Genomic DNA, 22891 nt, shown 5'->3' on the forward strand with positions numbered 1-22891 from the left:
TTCGTAGAGTTTGTGTGAAAGACTTTCGAATGTTTCTCCCTCATGGTGATTTCTGCTCTCAAACCAGTTTTGTCTCCGTTTGTTTTGTCTTTTTCTCCCTTCAGGCAAAGAGTTCCCCAACTCCTTTGAGTCCTTGGTAAAGAAGATCTGCCGGTACCTGTTCCACGTGCTGGCTCACCTCTACTGGGCGCACTTTAAAGAGACGGTGGCTCTGGACCTGCAGGGCCACTTGAACACTCTGTATGCACATTTCATCGTTTTCGTAAGGGAATTCAACCTGGTCGACCCCAAGGAGACCTGTATCATGGACGACCTGTCCGAAATCCTCTGCACCCCCGTCCCGCCGCCCGCGCCCACCCCGGCCCCCTCCGCCCCGACCTCAGCGCCCTCCCCTTCTTCACAAAACCACGTGACGGAGAGATGAGCGGAGGGCGGCGGTGAAACAGCAGCCCCGGGGGTGATAGAAGATAAGATAGAGGGGAGAAGGAAAGGCAGCCTGACCCCCTTCCTCGGTGCAAGCAGGACTTAAAGAGACCTTCCACTACCCTTATATTTCGCTACGACACCAACCTACCAGCCGGAAGGAAAGGGGGAGGTGGGGGTGAGGAGGGAGCGTTTTCGTGGGGGGGGGGGGAGGGGGGAGGTTTGGGGTGGCAGGGAGGGGTTTGTCACGCCAGCAGGAATTGGCGTGAGCGTTCCTCCCAGGGGCAAATCCCTCCCATCTTCTCTGCAATTTAAACTAGGAACAAAAAGTATGTGTATGTTTTATTTTTGGTTTTTATTTTTCTTCTTTTGATTTTTTTTTTTTGTTGACGTTTTATTCCGTTTTATTTCTTGTTGTTTGAGGGGGACGGGGGGGCGTGCGGCGTGTCCGCCGGCCCTTCGCCTCCCTCGATCCTCTACCTAACATACAGTACAGGAAGGGGGGGGGGGGGCTCTGCTTTGCTTTGACCTACTTATTGTACAGTGTTGTTAATGTGTGGAGAAGCGGCGTCTCTGCTCGCCTGCGGGCTCGGCCTTCCCTTCCCCCCCGGCAGGCGGAGAGGCGGCCCGCAGGCGCACGGCCAACACGCTGGCCAGTAGGGAGCCACGTTACTGCCTGACAGGGCGACGCTAGCCAATCACTGTTTGGGTTGTTTATGTGGGAGATGATTAAAGCGCTTCCTACTCAGGACCTGAGAGAATACGTCACTGCTGCCAGAGAGGAGTCTCTCTCATTTTCATTCTCTGTCCCAGACTGCTCAGTCCCCAGATGTTAATCGTGTTTAACTGCAGTCATAGTCACATAATCACCCGGTGAAGCCCTAACAAACATGTCTCAGAGCCGGCCTGTAGAGGGCAGCAAACACGTAGAGAATGCCACCGAAACAGGGAGACAGAAGAAAATCTAAAGATTGTACGCTCAATATTTAATCTGATCAGAGAATGGATACTTTGAGACAGACTGGTGCCCACATGAGGTGAATCACAGCTGTTTGCTGGTGTTCAGCACAGCAGCAGCCCCTTCCACCACCACCACCACCACCACCCACTGCAACAGCACGGCAGGACAAAGACATGAGGTGTAATGTCTGCAGGCCCAGAGAGAGAAAGAGGCAGAGAGAGGGGTGAGAGCGTCGGTGTCGAGCTGCTCTGCTGTTTAACAGCCACCAGTACTCCCAAAACTAAAAGTCTTGTTTTATTTTCACCAGTCCCTTTAAATTTTGTAGTTGAAAAAAGATTATCAGAGTAAAATTAGTTCGGAAATGATAACAACAATGATATCATTACACATGTATAGAAAATGCACAGTCTGCTTGGACTTTACTGTACAAAGAATCACAAGCGGGTTCTGTCAGACCTTAGCCTCTGTATGGAGGATTGGATTTATAATTCTCCTTGTTTATTTATTTTAATTTTTTTTTTTTTTTTTTTTTGCAGGGTTCTTCAGTTCTGGCTCTTGTTTTTATGTATTTTAATTATTAACTAAGTTAAAAGCAATTTAATATTTTAAGCTCTGCGGATTATAATCTAATAAAAGAGAGAAATGCCACTCTGTCTCTGTGTCTTTTGTAAGAAGGTCTTTGTGTGAATTATGCTGAAAGTATAAAGCATGTCTTGTGTGTAATGTCATGGAGAATAGGTTATGTTTACGGGGAAACTCAACCAACTTTTCACAAGAGGGTCAATTTACTCGCCACGGGACCTTAAACTCAGCCTGTGGAAACACTTTGGTAAAGCTTTCTTAATGAAGGAGCTTTGAGTGGAAGAGTGAGTGTCGGTGTGTCAGTTTGGGCTTCAAGACTTTAAATTTCTGTTACCGAAAGCTTGTGAAATAAACTGAGGGCGTGAAAGATGCTGTTGGTTGTAATATGGGAATTGCAGGACTTCTTAAGTTTGATCCAAACTTCAGCTGTATGTTTGGAATGTTTCTGCTTCTGCTGTACTGATATTTTTTTTTTATCGTCGTTTACTTAATCTTTCTCTCGTGGATGGAAAAGACTTCTCTCATTGCCGGTATAAAGTTATCATTGTAATGAGAAATTGCAATCCAGAAATGTCAAAAAAATACGGTCTGTTTTCTGTGGTTTAATGTCACAGTTGCAGCGAGTTCTCATGATTATGTCAGCGTCATAAAATCAGTCAAGCACCCAATTTAATGCAAATGCAACACTGAATCGTTGCACTGTTCCTTTAAATCGTTTTTTTTGTTGTTGTTGTTGTGGCCTGTCCATCCACAGCACACTTAGCATTAAGGTGACTCTGATTCTGATTCTGATTAGGCATTCTCCTTTATTTAGATACATGCAGTCACTCTTAATTAGAAAAAAAAAAAAAAAAAAGAGATTCACTCAAATCTAGCAGTCACATCTCATAACCATCAGTCCATTCTATCTTTGTGCGTTTTCACACTGAACCTGAGTTAAACAGTGTGGTGATGTGTGCGTACATTTGGCTGCATAGAGAGAAGTCAAGTGGATTATTGATTCTGCGTAATGCATGACTTATTTCTAATAGAATAGGCTAAATTGTCCATTAATAATCCTCGAGCCCAAACAGTTTATTCTCATACAAAATGATAGCAGACACGGTTTACATAAGATCATCAGTTTACTTGCTCTCCATCTTGTCCCGCCGCCTTCTGACAGACGCCCGCAAGGTGACGCCCTCGTTCAGTTTAAACTGAGCGATGCCACCTACTTCGTCCAGTTTCTTTGCGCTGCAGCACGGTGTCGGGACCTTCACGGTGTTACCGAACTTGGAGTAGTCCACGGCGTACATGCCGTCCTCCTCGGATACTGTTGGCACGAAGCGCTGTCCCCACAGGATCTCCTCCGACACGTAGGAGGTCCTGGCCTGCATGGTGATGCCGGTGGTCTCCACCACCCCCTCCAGCACCGTGATCACCTCGACGTCCTCGTTCAACAGCTCGGAGGCTGACATATCGTACAGAGGGCTGTCCTTGTCGATCACGTGGCAGATGATGAGGGGAGACACCAGGAAGACGCCGTTGGTACCCACCGGGTTATCCATGTGGATGTCGATTTGGTCCAGAGGAACCACCTCGCCCTCGTCTGTGGTGGTTCTCCTGACCACCTGCATCCGCACGGTGGCGCTGATGATCATGCTTTTCCTCAGGTCGCCAATGCGGATCATGAAGCACAGCTTGTTGTTTCGGACTGAGATGACGGCGTGCTTGCTAAAAATGAGCGTCTCTGCACGCCGGTTGGCCTGTGCAGTTTTCATGAAGATGCAGCCGAGCATGATGGCGTTGATGACCAGTCCGACGATGTTCTGCACGATCAGGATGATGATGGCCGAGACGCATTCCTCTGTGACCATACGGCCTCCGAAGCCGATGGTCACCTGGACCTCTATAGAGAAAAGGAAGGCGGAGGAGAAGGAGTGAATGTCCGTGACGCACGGGACAAAGTCGTCTCCTCTCTGGTCCAAGTCGCCGTGCGCAAAGGCAACAAGCCACCAGACCATCGCGAAAAGGAGCCAGCTGCACAGGAAGGACATGGTGAAAATGATGAGCGTGTGGATCCATTTTAAATCCACTAGAGTGGTGAACACGTCCTGCAAGAACCGGCCCTGTTCTCGGATGTTGGTGTGCGCCACATTGCAGGTGCCGTTCTTGGCGACGAACCGAGCCGTTCCCGGTTTCGCCTTAAACTTTGGCTGCAGAACATCCTCAGCCAAACGTGTCAGCAAGTAATCCTCAGGAATGATTCCTTTCCTGGACAACATAGCGCTCCCATACTATGTACCACAGTCTTTTTTGCTTTGAAGCGCCCGGCTGATTTTTTTTTTTTTTTTCTCCCCCCTCTCTCCCGGTGCCTTTTCTTACCAGTCTGTGTCGGCTCCTCAGCAACTGTCACGCGCAGGGAGCGTCGTGTTGGTCCTGTTTTCTGGAGGTATGTGTGCTCATCACGTTGCCTCCAGATCGGGCGCCTCTAGCGCAAGTCCCATGAGAAGATTCTTCCAGCTCTGCAGCTGCCGCCGTCACTCAAAGCATCGACCTACCGGGCAGAAATGTTCTACGCGGCCCAGTCCCATTGTGAATCGCCACGGGACGCACTCGCCGCCGTCTCGGGCGTGAAGCAAATTCAGTGCGATGTAAAATGTTGTTGGGCCCCTGAGCTGAGTTTGATCACATTTGGATGAAGATGCAGGCTTCCGTGGCGCAGTTGGCTCTGTGCTGACTTCGCCACCTCACTACAGCTCGATTACGTGAGATGGAGACGTTTTGAGGTGGAGAGGCAGTCCCTCCCCCCACCATCCGTGTGCTGCCCTTCCTGTGAACTTCAATGAGAATGCAGGAGATGACCCAGTGCACATTAAAACTGGTTACTTGTGCCGACTTAACCCTACAGGCAGGTCATCCTTTGAATATAGAATGGCTTAAAAAAAAGGGCACTCTACACGAAATCATCCTCAGGCTATTTGTTATAAACGTCAGCTTTCTGTTAATGTATGAAGCTGTTGCTGTTCAACCACAGGAAATGTTTTTTATTCACCTCCAGTCCGGTTTTCAGAATCTGCTGGGCCCTTTTTTCTTTTCATACCACCCACAGAAAGGCTTCAGTTTACAGGCTCCTCTTGCAGCCATATAACTTTCTAACGTCAGATGCCAGTCTTGGCTGCAGCAGGTGCAGCCTCTCTTCCCACCATGACACCCCTGAGTGCACGAGAAACGATCACTAGGTTTCTGGCTCTTTGCCTGGACAGTATCATGTGTTTGTCAGCTCTGCTCCGGGTCGTTTCAAACCTGCAATGAAGACTCAACTGTTTTGCACAAAGCACTCAGTCTCACACACCCACACTAAACACACTTTTATCACTGCAGCCATCACCACAGTTCTTTCCCCCCAAACAACCCTCAACACACATCTTTATGAGAACTTGTGTTTTATTAACAAAGCATTAACATTTTTTTTTTATGTACAAATATAATACATGATTAAAAAATAAAAGGAATATATTCCCATGGGACAATTGCACTTCTAAAGTCTTCCTTTAGCGCTATTTGTCTGCTCGCACGAAGGAGGCGAAGATGCTGTCCTCCTTGTCCAGCAGGGCCTGGGGTCGGTCGTACTCCAGGATGATCCCCCGCTTCATCACAATCACCAGGTCGGCATTCAGGATGGTGTGGACGCGATGCTGCGCAGGCGACGGGGAGAAAGTCATTACAGCACCGAGCAGCCCAAAGAGACATCAGAGAGCTTCCACTAAATCAAACTGACACATTGTAACTCCAGCCAGTTTAATAGATTATATATAGATAAAGCCTTTTGATTTCGACTGAGTTAATAACGTATGTTTCTGATAAACCACTGCGGCTTTGCTTTAAAACTGGCTATCATATTGAAGTAGGAGCTCAAATGAGAGGTTACTGTAGCATTTCCAAGTCATAAGATTTACTATTTTTTTTTTATTATTGATTATTTCATGAGAAATTTCTAATGTCAACAATTATGACTTTTCAACATCCATGATTTATCTTTTTAAATTCTCTATAATGAAATAACTGTAAAAAAAAAAAAAAAAAGAACTGGTATCTGCTCTGAGTCCCCCTTTCCTCTCTCACCTTTTTTCATTTTCAGCACACTGTGCATGTATCTGCTGCTTTGCATCAGTTTACAAGAAATGCAGCAGCACAGGATGAAGGTCAGCAGTCTCAAAGGACTTAGCAGAGCTGTATGCACTTTCAGAAAAACAATGCCCAGAGCGCTACCACAGTACGGGGGAGACATACTCACTGCTATAGTAACCACTGTTCGGTCAGCAAAAGCCGTCATCACCACTTTCTGCAGGATGCTCTCCTGTGGAGACGAAGGCAGAGCGAGAGCATGTTGGTTCAAACAAACATGCTTTCATCTTTCATCTCAAAACAAAGAACCCTTTAAAACAATTTTAATCTCCTTAATGGTGGTAAAAAAAAAAATAAAAAAAAAATTTCAAAGTCCCTTTTAGAAGCATATTTGTCAAACTGTCACCTCTTTGGGACATTATCTTGTCCCTGATTTAAAGCTCAACTCTGCAGCGATGCCCTCGGGAAAACAGTGTTATTGTAAACTTGAATCAGTGCTCTTTGTGACCGATATGTTCATGAGAGCCTCTTAAGCACGAAGGAGCCATTTGGTGATTCTCCCCCTCAGGCTCCTACTGAGCTAAGTGTGATACTTCTATCCAAGTCTTCCTCCTCCACTCCTGCATTCTGTTTATACTCTTCTTATATCATAAAGAGTCAGTTAAAGGTGCAATCCGTGGTCCAAACCTGATCATGAATGGTCACTCCCAAAATAACAGATATTAATCAACAAAATTTGAGTTACTTAAATTGCTATTAATCTTTTAAATTCCTGTTTAAAATGAGTTAAGAGCCAAAGAAATGCATTTTATCATATTATTTTATGACAAAGTCTGACTGGCCCTTTAAGCCAAGAAGGTCATGTCTCCTTTTCCTTCATTGTTTTTTGTTGCCCTGCCAACAGATGAAAATTCCCTTGTGAACTTTGCCTCACCTCTTATCTCCTTCACCTCCTCTATCTGGTTTGTTTTTTTTCCACATTTACTTAACCTCTATTTGCACCTCCTCTCCACTTACTGCCTCAAAAGAGGTTCCTCTGGATAAATCACACACTGACCGTTGCCATGTCGATGGAGGCCGTGGCTTCATCCATGATGAGGATGCTGCTCTTCCTGACGAAGGCTCGGGCCAGACAGAACAGCTGCCTCTGACCCTGACTGAAGTTTTCTCCTCCCTCCGTCACCATGGCATCTGAAAAAACAAACATAAACTTTAATACATTTAGTTTAGTAAAAATAATGCACAGCCAACATTCATGTACTCTTATATACTTCGTCATCAGCAGATGCACTGTTTCATATGCAGCGCATGAAACCTAACAATGACTACAAAGGGCGAAGTTAATTGGCCACCAAGTCTTAGCTTACAGATCAATATTTTATTGATTTCCCATGTTATTATTGATGAAGGTCAGGTTATACAATATGCATGAAGACCCAAACTGCTCTCCAGTGATTTATGAATCAGTATCCAGGTTGTTGTTTTTTAAAGTGTCACATGGGAACAGTCTGTCAGTGGAGCTACCAGGACCAGGACCAGTAAACAGTGATTCTATTTAGGAAAGATGATTAAAGTGCATATTATTTAGTGTTATGCATTAAATAAGTATATAAGGAGGCTTGGATTTATCCCACTGTACATTTATCTCTATAAACGCCTCATTACTGCAGCAGCAAAAACGCCTGCTGGCTCACTGCACAGCAGACTGCAGCAACATAGACACAACTGTTACTTCTACTAAATTAAAAGACTTTAAAATAAATTTAAATAGCTCAGCTTCAATATGCAACACCCTGAAACACACACAAACACACGCGGTTGTCAGTGTCACAAAAAAGTTAAATGAAAGAAGTTTTATGTTTCTCAGAAGCGACCGAGGCAGAAATACATCAGGTGAGATGAGCAGCAACTGGTTCCTCTGTTTTCTCGTGACAAATTGCAGAGGATGACAGACACAAAAGAACTGAGTGATCAACTGCAGACCAGCTAAAGTAAACCTGGGTGCAAAGAGGAGGCCACACACATCAGCATACCAAGCATTCATCATGTGTGCGGGGGGTCGGTCTAATGAAGAGGCTCTCAAGCTAATATCCGATCTGACTGTGAATCTGTTGCAGCCTGAAACCGTCAGGACTCCTCTGTCAGACCGCGCTCGCATGAAGCAAGCCGAGACGGAGCGGCAGCATAAAAGATACACCGCAGGGAGTTCAAAATTGATGCTCACGTAACCCGATACAGGAGCGTGATCTTTGTATGGAGACACTCGAGCAGCTGACAGAAATCCTGACCACAGTGTTGCATGTGACCCCCAACAAGGACTTATGGTGTATATTGTGCAGATCATTGCGAACCCAGTTTACTTATAAATATATACATTGGAATGTCTTTGCATGTATGACAATATCGACAGACACACACACACACACACACACACACACACATGAAAACAAACGCAGATGCTCTCACCAAGGCCTCCTGGAAGTGTTTTAACAACAGGCTTCAGCTGAGCAATCTCCAGAGCTTCCCACAGCATCTCATCTGTCGCCTTCTGCTCTGGGTCCAGGTTGAACCTGAACACACACAGATACGCATGCGTGCACATGCTTCATTTAGGGCCACAGCTAACAATGACTTTATGGTTGATATCATCTGCAGGTTATTCCCTCCTGTAATTTGGTCTATAAAATCACAACAATTAAAAAATATCCATCTCAATATTCCAGAGTCAAAGGTCATGCCATCAAATATCTTGTTTTGTCCAACCAACAGGCCTAAACCCCAAAACAATGACTTCACTGCATAAAGTAAGAAAAACAACCAGCAAATTATCACATTTGGGAACCTTAAAGGTGAAATATGTAACATTTTAAGTTGAAACAATTTCAAACTGTGAAGAAATTATTCACAAAATGTGAATTAATAACAGTTATTACACTGTGTAGAAGATATCTATGTATTCTGTTGCAGACTTGTCTACTGAAGTGGAAAAATTACATCAAAGTGCCAATAGCTGCAGTAAAACGTGACTTGTTTATATTCATCTGTAAATTCTTCCCCAACCTTAACCATCCCCCTCCTTCAAAGACAACATCAGAGCTAACATCCAATTTCATCATGATGCATTTGAAGCAGTGTCTCTGATGATTATGTAATGAACACTTCAATAACAGGAGTGAAGTCTCTGAGCCAGTTCAAACAACTCGAGCCGACACATCGTGCTGTCGTCACTCTGTAGGGACGGTTGACGTCAGAGCCGACACAATGTACTTTTATTTAATTCCACCAACTGAAATAAGATGCAGTCTGACAGCATCATGTAGCTTTTCTTAAAAGTCCTCCTTATCTGTTGTTCTACAGCACGACGAAGCTTTTATGTTCGGCGCTGCTGAGCTCTAAAAATAAACCTCTTCAATGGAGTTTTCAGAGGAATGTCCTCTTATCAAGATTCAGCGGCCCTCCCATTTCAGATAGGTGTCTTTGAAGTGTGTCAAAGTTTGCCAACTGCTCGTCTCGCAAATCTCATCTGCTGTAATGCGTCTTCACTGTACCGGATGGTGCCACTGAAGAGGGTGGGGTCTTGGAGGATGATGGACAATCGAGACCTGAGGGTCTGCAGAGGCAGTTTGGAGATGTCAATGTTATCGATCACAATCCTTCCTGTGAGAGGAAGACACGTTTAAAAGAGAAACAGATTTCATTTGACAGTAAAAACTTTTTTGTGTGCTAGTTTTGAATCCTGTTATCTTCGTTACATGTACAGGCTCATGTGAAGCTGAAGAGCTGAAATTTTACCCTCAAACATGTCCACCATGCGGAAGAAGGCCAAGGAGAAAGAGGATTTGCCGCTGCCAGTTCTGCCACAGATTCCCACCTGAAAACAAACAAGTTAGCATCGTAATTAATCAGCAGTACTCAGTAATTTAAAGTACTCCTCTTTTCACCCACACTGTTTTCCTTCATTACCTTCTGACCAGGGCTGATCTGTGCGTTGACATTTTTGAGCACGGGCTTCAGCGTGGCATCGTACCGGACGCTCAGGTTCTGGATCTTGATCTCTCCCTGCCGGGGCCAGCCGTCAGGGACCTGAGACACAGCTGAGACGCACACATGGAAACATCACAGGAATTTTGTTTTGATCTTTTCACTACTTGATAATTCAGAGAAAATCCACTGCAGCTGTTGGATATACTGTTTCTGCCTTGCTGCACTTACTGAGGAGTCCCTCGTAGTTCTCTGGCTCAGTTTTGAGCAGTCCGTTAACCCTCTTCACTGAGCCGAGCTGCACCTCCATGTCTGCCAGGTTACGCACCATCCAGTTAATATAGTTGGACACCTGTCACATTAGGGGAGAGGAAGAGAGTTCAGATTTTCATGACCACGAGATAGTTCCAGAAAATTGTTTATATGATCTTATCATTTTCTCACACCCCAAAGAAACATTTAGTTCTTCATTTATCTGAAATCTGAATGGGCACCAAAAATATAGTGAAACAGAAACCGGTTTTACCAACTGCAACTTGAAACTGTAAGAACTCCAGTTAACATTAGTTTTATATAGACGTCAACCTTTTACAAAAAAAAAACCTGAAATCTGCTTACTTTAAAAAGATTTTCAGTTGGTTTCAACATTACTTTTTCCATACCTACACATCTAAAAGTTAATATTTGTACAGCTGTAAGAAAAGAAATGTCTCATAACATGCATATATATATATATATGCATATACATAACTCACATTTAAACAAAACAAGAAATGCTATTTCTGTAGAATTGTGAATGTTTTAGAATATTAAAAACAACCTGATAAATTCTCTTCTCCCCTTTTTTTAATCACCAAAGCTCAAAATACTGAGTTGCAAAAATAGCTGAAAATACTAACTATGATAAAAGCTAGACCAAAACACTTTGTATATGATGCTTTTGATTCTGAAAAAGTTTGTCAGTAATGTAGAATATGCACAATTGTCAACTATAATGTTTGAAAACCTTAAAGACTACTGGTCAATAAGCAATAAAAGACACCCGCTCTCACCATGAGTGCGTACGTCAGGCCGAGCCCCACCAGACCAGGGGACAGCTGGTTGTAGAGAGAGTTAGTGATGGAGGCCACAGCTGCCACCAACACCACACAGGCTCCAATGTACTCCTGCGGAGGCAGACAAAGTCAACATTACAGAGAGACGATAACGCTCCGATGAGTAATGGAAGAGGGTAAATTACATAAAAATAGGTCCATTATTGCAGAATGGTTTATTGTCAACACACTTAACAATGGTGAAAACGCGTATTTTCTTTTGCATCCTCGCACACACATCCATAAACACCACAGGGTTACGTCCTCTGCTGCTGTGAAAAACACAAGCCAAATGAACTGCGAACGTACAGTTGATACATAAAACATGACAATAAGAGGATGGGAAATTCTGTATTTCAGCATCCCAACAGAGGGAGCCGTTACCCAGCAACATGGGCAGAGACGTGGATAAGCTGTCTGACAAACAGCGAAGCAGAACGCATGTGAACATTAAAGAATTGAGCGGCAGACGGCTCATTACCATGCGGACCTCCAGCCAGCGGTTGGCGGCCATGAGGAAGAGAGAGGCGATGTTGTTGGCATCGGTGAACTGCAGTAACCTCTGTCTGAACCGGGGCTCGAATCTGCCAACGGAGAGGGTTTCATTCATGTTATTTTATTATGTCACCAACACATTTTCCAGTTGCCATTCTGACTGGTTTATTGTCAGTGTGAGTCAATTACAGAGTAATGGTAGAATATCATTACAGCTATTGAAATTGAAATCCATTAGAGCAGCCATAAGTTACAAAAGCAATAATGTTACTGCAACATTGAATCTAAAGAAAAAGCTCGAAGCGTCAATTGTTTTTTTTCCTCCATTTTATGCACGTAGCTACAGTCATTGCTGATTGGTGACCAATCCTCAACACTGCACCTGAACGCCTCCTGTGTAGCCACACAGAAGGACTTGAATCAACATTTCAGAAGCAGACATCCACATGTAACAATGCTGATTCCTACACTTCCCATCATCCAATGGAGTAGTGTTTTTTTGTCTGCTACATGCCTGTGTATGTTAAACTCCACACCCAGCCTATGACGCAGGTTTTGTCTTCAAGTAAAATTCAAAAAGACCAAATTCTCAGATTTGACAAACAATCCACTGAGTAACAGAGGAAATTATACAAGTTTGTCAACATTTTTGTCACGCAATCTGTGTAGTATAAAAGACAACCTCAAGCCTCTTGCACAATGTTGTACTATTACTGCTTTCAAGTCTGTATTGTTGCTGCTGTGAGGGAGGAAACACACAGAAGTTAGTCGTTACCTGAGTGCCCTTATAGTGGTGAGACCTTCGACTGTCTCAGAGAAGTGGGAGAGCAGAGGGAGCTGGGTGCTGTCCTCCAGCTGCTGCAGGTCCCTGACCAGAAGACAGAGGAGACGGTGGAGAGGGAAATATCAGCTGAAGCAGAGTTCAAATAACATCAGCCGTAAACTTGGATGTGGATGAAAACAAAAAAACACAATGAGATCAGGGTCAATAATGAGGTATAATTAAGCCTGTGGCACATAAATATGCAAAAAGACACCCTAATTTGAGCATTTCTTTTAAAAGAGTTAAATCTAAATAATTACATTTTTGTATTTCCTCCCACCAAATGACATTTCTCCATCCATTTGTTCTCCTCTAAGTAGCAGAAGTTTGGTTTCACTTCAGAATCAAATGAAAACAAAAACATCAATAAGATAAGACTTCGTGGCAGCCGCGGACCTGATTACAACATCGGCTGATGACCTCCGTCCCTCCGTCCTGCATGTCGGACTCACCTCGAAGCCACCCGGAAGTATTTCTGGATGAAGTAGCAGGCGACGGCGAGCGGCAGGAGGGCGATGAGGAAGACGGGCGTCACGTAGGAGATGACGCCCAGGGCGGACACACACAGCAGGGTGGAGCGGGCGAGGCACTCCAGGGTGGTGGGGATGTGCTGGTCGATTGTGTTGGTGTCCGTGGAAAACCTGTTGAGGATGCTGCCGAGGGGAGTCGTCTCAAAGAGCCTGGAGGGATGAAGAAATAAAAACAAAACTCAATTAATTTTGAATTGAGTTAATAATGAAAATAATGTAAATAAAAATAATGTACAAAAGGTCAGTATAAACAATGATAGTTGATGTGGTGACATTTTGTTATTTACACTTTTTACTTAAGTAGTTAATTTTTAGTTTTTATACCATTTTCTTTCATGATAAGATAACAATTTACACGCAAAATTTCTAATTTCATTTTAAAACGGCATCATTTTACCAGGTCATATTCTCATAATATTTAAAATGATTAAAATCTATAGTTATATTTTGGAGATATACACAATAAAAGACGATAAAAATGTAACATAAATCTGCTCTGAGTCAGCTGGTTCACTATAACGTTTTTCATGTGAAATATGTTGTTTAGTTGCTATGTTACGTGTGTTCAGCTGCATGTGTGAGTGTATACAGAACATGTAAACGTGTTATGTGCTCGAGCATGTTCAGGTAAGTGATGTCGCCTGGGTTTTGTGTAAGAAAAGCAGATGGTGCTCTGAGTAATGAGGTGAAAAAAGACGCTTTTAACTGTGTTCGCTCTTATAAATGATCTGTTATAGCACACACACATACGCACACGCACACACACACACACACACACACACACACACACACACACACACACATACACGCTGAGTGTTGTACCTCATAGGGGCCAGTATTATCTTGTTGAGCAGGTTGTGGTGCAGCTGCTTGGCCACTTTGAGGCCGGTCCACTCCACAGCTACGGAGGTGGCGAGACAGAGGATGATTCCCAGGCAACACAGCACACTGAACACCGACAGATACCACGAGTGACTGAAACCACAGTCCTACAATACAGAGAGAGAGAGAGGGGTGATTAAAGACATAACCACAACTCTGAATGTGTGTGTGTTTTAAAAGGGGAGAAAGCGCGGGTGCGTTGCTGCCACTCAGCTTGCTTGTACTGTGATTATAAGCATAATTAAACTCTGATGCTGGTTAAAGATTAGCAGTCTGATGTGACAAAAGCCAGGAAAGCTTTTAAAGCTATCTGGAAACAAACCAACGAAAAAAGACTGATGCTGTCGTCTGCTCCACTTCACTGTGTGCTCGACTTTATTCTGCCTGAAGCTTTTCTGTTTTCCTTGCTGTCAGTTCTGTGTGTTGTGTTTATACCATTAGCTTTTGTTCTGGCTTCTTAAACGTCATTCTTACATGAGAAAATGAGTAAACATTGAAAATGTAAAGAAAAAAGTCGCCCCATCACTGTATTAAAAAAGCAGGATTGAACCCTGCTATCATTCCCTCATTAACTGTCAGGTCATTTGGTACATGGACTTTATTCATATTTCATTTCAGAGACACGAGACGGGCTTAAAAATGTATCACAAATGGTTATGATTGATAAACATTAATGATTGAGGGAGAAGCCTCAGCTCTTTAAAGTGTCTCTCAAAGCAAAGCAAGCAGCAACAAGGCTGAGGAATAAAACTTCCCTTGATAAACATACATGAACATTAAATCTTTGTTAAATCACTAAACATACAATATAAGGACGAGGTTGCTCTGGTGGAGGAAGCTGCAACAAACAGTGATGGAACAAGTATAACAGAGTAAAGATTGTTTAACAGTGGGGGTGTTTTTTTTAAACAGATTTTTTTTTTTTGTCTTAAGTACTTTCACACAGAGCGTGAAGAATAACGAATAAAGAGCGACATATTTTTTGTAAGAGGTTGAATTTTCTGAGCTTTCACGCATCGAATAAAAAGGCATCAACCAATCACGTTGTGCGGAAGCAGAAAGGACGTCATATCCAAATTCATGGCTGACCCTTTTGATTAGCAAATAATTCTTAATTTTAGTACACTGAAAAATAGGAAGTCCAATCACTACTTTAATTGGAAACGAGCTATCAGGATTGTTCTAGTAAATTATAGTTTCATGACATACTGCTTAAAATAAGTCTTCTATATCGAAGTATTAAATATGTTTTGCACACATGTTCCTGATAGTTAAAGGACCCTCAAATAAAGATGCTTATCAGAAAAAGGCGAGTGATGTTTACTTCAATTTAGTCAACTGATCTGAACTGAAAAAGCACTGGATGATCCATTTATACTACATAAATTAGATATGATTTTACTTTGTTAAAACCACAGTTTTTGCAGTGCAGGTGCTCATCACACAGACTGATGCCTACTGCGAGCATCAGGAATTTACACCTTTGCTCCCAGAGTCGACGAGGACAGAAACTGCAGATGGTCTGTGTCTCTACGGTGAAGTGAACATGCAGTAAAAACCTCTCCCTGTGCTATCAGGCGAGTATGCGGTGGGTATGTGAAGTGGCAGTTTGTGTATTTGATAGCAGAACAGGACTTCTGAGTGTCCCCACGTGGATCAGTGTACAGCACAGCGTAGATTAGATAAACTTTGACAAAGACAGACTGAAGCTCAGCCAAATAAAATGTGCTCGGTCTTCAAGCAACAGATTATCTGCACTGAGCTGCACATTCAGTGTGTGTGTGTGTGTGTGTGTGTGTGTGTGTGTGTGTGTGTGTGCGTGTAAGTGAGAAAAGTTGGAGATGACCGCTGGAGTTTGTGTTTAACAAGACGATATGACTTTCAGGCAGTCTTTATCCCAAGCTGAATCTGCCTGCAGCCTCTACATGACCGTGTGAAACTACAACACAACAAAGAGACACACACACACACACACACACACACACACACACACACACGCACACGCACACACACGCACACACGCACACACGCACACACACACACACAGACACGCACACACACACAGACATGCACATAATGGTGTCGCTTTACTGGTCCTGGAATATGATAACCTGCCAACAGCTGGTGACCTCAGAGTGTGAGCGACGCAGCTTAATCCTTCTTACCCGATGTATATTGTATTTATATGCACATGTGACTCTGCTTCCTCTGAATGTGTGTGTGGTTTTCTGGATACTTGTGTGTGGATGTTGGAAACTATATTGGGGAAGAGCGCACAAAAAAGTCAAGCTCTAAGCAGAATAAAGGGAAAGGAAAAATGCTATAGCTGTCAAATCCTTTCTATCTGTTCTATCTGTATCCTACATCTATCTGCTGTAAATAGGAGGAGGGTTAACTTCAGGTCATATCAGCTGAGACTTTGTAGTTTGATGTGAATGACTGCAGATATAAACTCACTGTGAATCTACATGAATTAAAACCACGGGTCTTTTACATTCACATCAATCCTCGAATGTCCTCCAACTTTAAAACCGTTTTATAAAATGCTTTTTCATTTTGACACTGACTCTTCGTTTCTGCAGTTTTAATATGCAGATGAGGCCGAGCTGCTGCTGCTTCAGGGTGTGCTGGTGAACGCGCCATCTGGAGTTGGCAGCGTTTGTTTGTGTTTTAGGTCAGAGATTCACTGCGGAATTCGTAACAAAACGGTTATGTAATTTCACTTGGGCGTGATGTGATTAATTGTTTTCTAACTCTGTTTGGAACTGATGATGCCAATTTGTTTCTCAATTTATCCATTAATAATTTGGTCTATAAATTGTAATGTCAGAAAATAGTGAAAAATGCCCCCAAACCAAAGATATTCAGTTTACTATCACATCACAAAATATGTCCCAATATTTTTGGTTCATTACCCTTTCAAATGAAAAGGTGCCAGAAGTCGTTAAGTCACAGTTAAGTATGAATTTGTCTCATCTGAACATATTTTTGTGGGCAAAAGACACTAAATTATCCAGTGTTTTATGTAGGGCAACTTTTTTCTATTTTTACCCACTCTGTTCATCTGACAAACCCTCTAGATTTATCTTGCGACCCACCGGAGGGGTTTAGACTTCCAAAAACCACTGACATCTGATGCAGGAGAAGAAAAGCAGCAAATCCTCATAACTGAGAAGAATTAGACAATGTTTTGACCAACACAATTGAATTGTGCTTCTTTAATGCAGCGACAATCGAGAGGAAAAAAAGATCTCGGACAAAAACTGAGCCATTCATCCTCTCACCTGAACGACGGTACAGTTGCGAGCCATGGCGTCTATCTTGGCCGAGATTACATGCGACGTCCAGTGTGCCAGCCAGTAGTCGATGGCGACCATGAGGGAGTGTTTGAACAGCTGAGACAGGAGCAGCAGGGTGAGCAGGAAGAGTCCGGCAGAGGACAGGTAGGTGCTGCAGGAGCACCAGGGGATGGTGGTTCGCTGACGCATCACCTGCGACAGGTTGTCATCATCTTCGCTCTCCACAGATTCCTCTGGGGTCGACACAGAGGTGAGTTAAGATATTACAGAGACTTGGTTTAGTTTTTTGCCAAGTTATTTCATTTTGGAGGGAATCAGTTGCGTTTTATTTTTTCCCTGACACAGTTTTTCTTACCTTATGCTCAAATGACTTAATTTCTGAATTTTACTGAGCTCTCCTATGCTGTGTCTCATGACTCAAATACTCTGACATTTCTGAGGTTTCTCCTCTTACTCTTTTCCTTCCATGATAATTCATTATCTATATTTTCTCGCTTTGTTTTCTTTCTCTTTCCTTTTCTGACACATTTCTCAGATTATTTTTCCTCCTGTGTGTGTCTAACAAACCATTACTGGCACAGGAAAAGAAAAGAGAAAAAAAAAATCCAAGTCCAAAAGAGAGGAGAAACCACAGAGAGATGTATGCTTCAGGCTACAGCATCTATGCGACACCAAGCAAGATACTCATTCCGATGAATGGCAGATTTTACCGGAGCAACAGAGCAGCCATGGCAGACTAATTAGGGGTGAGGAGCAAACGTGAATGACCTCCCGCCTTCTCCCCACCCCTGATGTAAATATATCACATCATATCGTGCAGCAGGCTTTGGAGCATGAGCCTGCACGTGGGTGTCTGGGAGGCCTAGACATGCTGGCGGCAGATAGGAAGCAGGAGACTAGAGGAAGAAGAGAAAGAATGACTGGCAGGGGAATGAAAGACTACTGCTACTGTCAGTCATGCTCGCATTAAGTTGGCTTTCAGGAGCAGGAGAGCCAAATGTTTGGGGGGAAAAGCAAGAGAAAGAAAAGACTAGACGGATGGTAAGACTTTAAAATGGTGGGAGAATCTGACGGATCTGTGATTTCATCACAATGCCACAAACGTGTTTTTCTGTTTTTTCTTTTTTTCTTTTTTCAAACCATGCTTTCTGGCCACACCTTCTCGATCGAACACGAGGGCAGCACCTGGTGCTGGAGCCATTGCGCAAGTCCACCCCGGGGTGCCACCAGCACACGGGAGACAACACAGAACACACATAAAGAGTACAGCCACTGCACCATAGCACCTTCCACGACAGTCGCACATTCAGCAGCAGAGACACACACAGATAAATGATCAGATTCAATGTTTAACTGCAGCAGGACGTAATGTGGTGACATGTCTGGGTGCTGAGAAAGTCAAAGAGAAGCAAATAGATGAGACGCCAAACTGCGAGAACAAAAAGGTCTAGCGTATTTAACAATAATGCAATGATTGCATTGCATAGACAGGAAGTCATTCAAATCCCTGCAGATATTAAAGAAGGTGTAAACATGAAAAATAAGCTTGGTAAACTTAAGCTTTAATGTAGCAGGTGCTGCTGCTCAGAAACAAAAGGAGTAGGGGGGTGACATCCTGCATTTATCATCACCGGGATACAGAAACATTTTAATCAGGAGAGTGTGATCATCCTGTGTTCTCTCACCTTCCTCCTCCTCTTCAGTCCTGACAGCCTCTCTGGAGTACATGGCCCTTCGCAGGTTCTTCCTCTCCAGATCAGTCATACCCGCTGCCACCGTCTCCTGAAGCAGAAATGAAGATAAACACTGGATTTGTTTTTTTCAGAAATACTAAAAACTACAATCTGTTAAACAACTATGCAGGTAATCTAATTTAAATTTCCAGCAGCGCTACATTAAATGCACTGGATTAGAGACTCATTAACACTTTGCCTTTGCAGTCGTTAAGCACCTTCTCAAACTCCTGGTCCTGTCTGTGCATCAGGGTTTTCCACTGCTCAAACAGATCCGGATCAGAGTTCTGGATGTCCTTCAGAGTTCCTTCAGTCTGGACGGTGCCATCTTTCATGGCAATAATCTGATTATAAACACACACAGAAGTAGAGAAGAAAAAAATCAGTCCGTAGTCAGACAAGACAAAATCAATCTTTATGTGGTTCTGAGACAAACTGTCTGCATCCCAAATGAGACAATAAAACGCCTTCATCATGAATAATATATCAGCATCACAAACGGACAATATAATCATTGCTTGTGAACGATGAAGAGTTAAACGATCTTTAAATTGACAGTTTATCTGGACACACACACCCACACACACACTCTGGTCTTACCCAGTCTGCGTGTGGTAGATACTGAAGCTTGTGTGTGACCAACACCACCGTCCTCTTCTCCTCTCTCAGGATCTTCAGGATGCCGTCCTGCATCAGGTGATCACTTAGGTGGATGTCTAAGGCAGAAAATGGGTCGTCCTGAAAACACAAAGACAGATGGTAAAAAGTTCAAAGGGAGGAGAAAACAAAATAAACTACTTTGGTTGACATCTTAACTGTGTCTCTATAGCATTAAATATTCATTATTAAGCAACAATTTACATCTGGGGGAACAAACATCCTCAGTTATTATTCATTAAGAAACTGACAGTCAAAACTTTAAATGATCTATTACTGTGAGGTTGTGTTTTGATTCGATTTGAAAGCCTCAAAACCAATCTCCCACTGAAGGACCATCTGTTTTTTTTTGTTGTACAGAGAAATATTCCAATCAGCCTGCATTATTTCTGTTTTGTTTGCCTATAAAATAGCCTGGTATTACCAGACCCAAATTCATGGCATGAATAAATAGTGTCTGGGCACGCTCCATTGGGGATTGTTTCCAGTCGTTGCATCCTAATGGGCATTGACCACCATATGACATTTGTTGAGCATAAACTGTACACAATAGAGACCCTCCTCCTCCAGACTTTTAAAAAGTTGAGGCATTGTTTTGGTTCCGGCTTCAATTGATTAACATTTGCTAGCCTTGCTACAAGTTTTCCCATCGCTGTCACTGTCACCATCGTTGGAACTACATTTCTCTTCAACATCGTCGCACTTAGCCACTCCAACTGACCAATGATCTATGCACACTTTAAATTGGCCGCGCAAACCTTTATGCAAACAGGGTTTCCAGACTAGCCATTGAAAGCAAACACTTCATCTCTGTCTTTATTAGAGCTGCTAGTCGATCAACAGCAGCTACAACTACATTTAGGAAAAAAAAAAGCTTCATTTCGTCACCACATGGAGTCAACAATACTGGTCGCTGATTGACTAAAATCACAGTGAAGGACAGAGAGCAACCGTCTGGAAGGGCCAAACTGGTAAAATCAATCAGGAAATTTACATTTTCAAAGCTCTCTACTTTGAGCCTTTTCACTTACGTCCTCTTCTGGACCTTCTTGTACGGAATGGTGCACGTGTACTAAAATAATTGAACACAAATAACCCTGAAATATTTCTATCTCATGCTTCGTAAACCATTAACATCGTCTGCCCTGCTGTTTGTAGATACGTCATTAGTGGAAGACTTTAGATTTAAGGAGGTAAGTGAGCATGTTGCTATTCTTGTCACGTAGGACGGCACCAGAAATAGAATCACATCCGAGTTTTCTTAAGTACCACTCTAAATACTGATCTAAGGAGCAAAACAACAACGGAAGCCATCACTTTGATCGATATCTTTGATCATCTGTGTGCAGACTCACCAGAAAGACGACGTTGGTCTGCTGGTACAAGGCTCTCGCCACACTGATCCGCTGTTTCTGTCCACCTGAGAGGATGATGCCCTGCAGCAGAGGACGGGAAAGAAGAAATCACTGCAAGGTTCCACCAGAAAGATGAATGAACAACACAATGACATCCAGAAATAGGTGTGGCCCCCAAAGAAACAGAGGAGATCACAGTTTATTTCCTACATTATTGGTGCATGAAGATATCCAACATGACTGTGCTCTGGCTGAACAAGGTCAGACCAGCTCACACAATCATCACATACTGTACAGTACATCGCTGTACAGTAACGATGACAAATGATTCTGCAACATAACAAGCCAAAATGGGAGCTACTGCCAGATATGGAAAATAGAGAAGAAGAAAGCTGCGGTGATACCGACCCGCTCCCCAATCTCCGTCTGGTCCCCCTGTGGAAGGATGTCAATGTCGGGCTGGAGAGAGCAGGCTTCGACCACAGCGTTGTATCTGGTAGACAGAAACAGAGACAGAATGTAGATGAGGACAGAGAGCAGCCTTTGATAGTAGCCAGAAGGAAAGAGTGGCCCTGCTCATTATTACCTTGCTGTACAATAATCCAGATAATATATTCATTGGAATGATACAAATCTTCCATTAACGTTTGCGTAACACGTCTCAGAGGAGACCCCGTGAACACTGTCTTGAAAGGTTTTTGCCCAAAAGCAGTCGATCGTACTCGCTTCAACAAACACTGGAGCGGATTAAAGAGGGGAGAGACTCACTGGGAACAGACTAACACTGCTGCATAAGTCATAAGTCGTGTTTTTTTCATTCAAACATATCAGAGGCCTACACTTTACATTAAGGGCAACCCACTCTTGAAGATACATTTCAAATGTGTGCCACACTCAATTTTACATGAGAGTTTGACAGCTCTGTGACTGCTGGAGGTGTGCACTAAAAAGTGGAGATGACTCAGAAAACACTAAATTACTCTATTATAAATACCCTGGATTGTGTTATTGATTTCCAAACTTTTTTCACATTGAGGTATAATGTTCACTATGTTGACTATTTTAGTTAGCATTCTAACATTAGCTAATTATCACTAAGCTGAACAAAAAGCTGAGGTGTTTGAAAATATCATTAGTTTTGCAGATATTTATTCATAAACCAAAGCACTGGGCAAATTTGCACAAAAAAAAATGACACAGCAATGAACATGGCAGGTTACTTATGAAAGCCTTGACCAAACAAAACAGACTGGAAAACCATGGAATCAATCCTCTGCAGCCCAAATGTTAATCCATCTGGAATTCCCCAGATAAAAGACACAGCGTGACTTGACGGCGGCGGCAGCGAGAGAGGCAGCCCTATTTTATTGAACATCTCTATGGCAACAAAGCATGGCAGTCCATTAGATATATTTTACAAAAACAAAAACAAACAGTCCATTAGATATATTTTATAAAAACAAACAGTCCATTAGACCCACAGAGATACTGCCCGAGCCGTAAATACACGGAAGTGACCTTTCAGAAAAAAAAACATTTGCTGCAAGGATGAAAATCTTGAGTAAGTTGAGTTAATTAAAGCGTGTAATTTGATCGTGCCAACGCAGGAGAATACAGCAACCGAGCTGCCCAACTTCTGCCAGACAAAATCCTGGCCCGGGCTGTGGAAGTGTCAGGAGGGTGTATTTGCAGATTCTTTTCCAGGACTCAAACTATTGACTCAATCAGGGATCAGCGCATCCCATTTATTGCAGTGGCCTCCGGGCAGGAGAAAGGTTGTTGGCTCTACTTTGGCTTAACAGCGCGGCTTGACAGCTAATAGATTACCTTGTTATAATGAACAACTCTGCGGGTCAATTTAATGAAGCTATTTCATTGTGATCACAGGTGTCAACGCAACAACAAAATTACATTTAATAACCAATGTAAGGAAGACTTTTAATACTCTGGAAGTGTACTTTATGGTCTG

General features: G+C 43.1%; 3 protein-coding genes across 9 annotated transcripts in view; 1 reads left to right on the forward strand and 2 right to left on the reverse strand.

The window, feature by feature from the left end:
- Positions 1-2032, forward strand: part of mob2a (MOB kinase activator 2a) — a 63505-nt gene extending 61473 nt beyond the window's left edge. For all 4 annotated transcript variants that reach the window (XM_069162941.1, XM_069162937.1, XM_069162940.1 and 1 more), the window contains exon 5: positions 105-2032. In XM_069162941.1, the coding sequence (XP_069019042.1) occupies positions 105-424 (320 nt within the window). In that variant the 3' untranslated portion in view covers positions 425-2032. The remainder of the gene's footprint in view (positions 1-104) is intronic.
- Positions 2033-3015: 983 nt separating this feature from the next.
- On the reverse strand, positions 3016-4727 carry kcnj11 (potassium inwardly rectifying channel subfamily J member 11). The gene has a single exon (XM_069162935.1). The coding sequence runs from the start codon at positions 4228-4230 to the stop codon at positions 3091-3093; it is 1140 nt and encodes a 379-aa protein (XP_069019036.1). The 5' UTR covers positions 4231-4727; the 3' UTR covers positions 3016-3090.
- Positions 4728-5380: 653 nt separating this feature from the next.
- The window catches only part of abcc8 (ATP-binding cassette, sub-family C (CFTR/MRP), member 8), a 53873-nt gene continuing 36362 nt past the window's right edge, over positions 5381-22891 (reverse strand). For 3 of the 4 annotated variants that reach the window (XM_069162931.1, XM_069162932.1, XM_069162933.1), the window contains 19 exons: positions 21331-21415; positions 20923-21003; positions 19511-19648; positions 19129-19254; positions 18863-18959; positions 17163-17410; positions 13819-13985; positions 12919-13146; positions 12419-12511; positions 11630-11732; positions 11107-11220; positions 10286-10406; positions 10037-10167; positions 9866-9944; positions 9622-9730; positions 8540-8643; positions 7131-7264; positions 6243-6305; positions 5381-5643 (listed from right to left, as the gene is read on the reverse strand). In XM_069162931.1, the coding sequence (XP_069019032.1) occupies positions 5506-5643; positions 6243-6305; positions 7131-7264; positions 8540-8643; positions 9622-9730; positions 9866-9944; positions 10037-10167; positions 10286-10406; positions 11107-11220; positions 11630-11732; positions 12419-12511; positions 12919-13146; positions 13819-13985; positions 17163-17410; positions 18863-18959; positions 19129-19254; positions 19511-19648; positions 20923-21003; positions 21331-21415 (2359 nt within the window). In that variant the 3' untranslated portion in view covers positions 5381-5505. Of the gene's footprint in view, positions 5644-6242; positions 6306-7130; positions 7265-8539; positions 8644-9621; positions 9731-9865; positions 9945-10036; positions 10168-10285; positions 10407-11106; positions 11221-11629; positions 11733-12418; positions 12512-12918; positions 13147-13818; positions 13986-17162; positions 17411-18335; positions 18406-18862; positions 18960-19128; positions 19255-19510; positions 19649-20922; positions 21004-21330; positions 21416-22891 lie in introns of all 4 variants that reach the window. The other variant, XM_069162934.1, reaches the window with a different exon arrangement.

The sequence above is a fragment of the Embiotoca jacksoni genome, unplaced genomic scaffold, assembly GCF_022577435.1.
Source record: "Embiotoca jacksoni isolate LCO1_2020_lvr unplaced genomic scaffold, fEmbJac1.0.p SCAF_3, whole genome shotgun sequence".
Taxonomy (NCBI): domain Eukaryota; kingdom Metazoa; phylum Chordata; class Actinopteri; family Embiotocidae; genus Embiotoca; species Embiotoca jacksoni.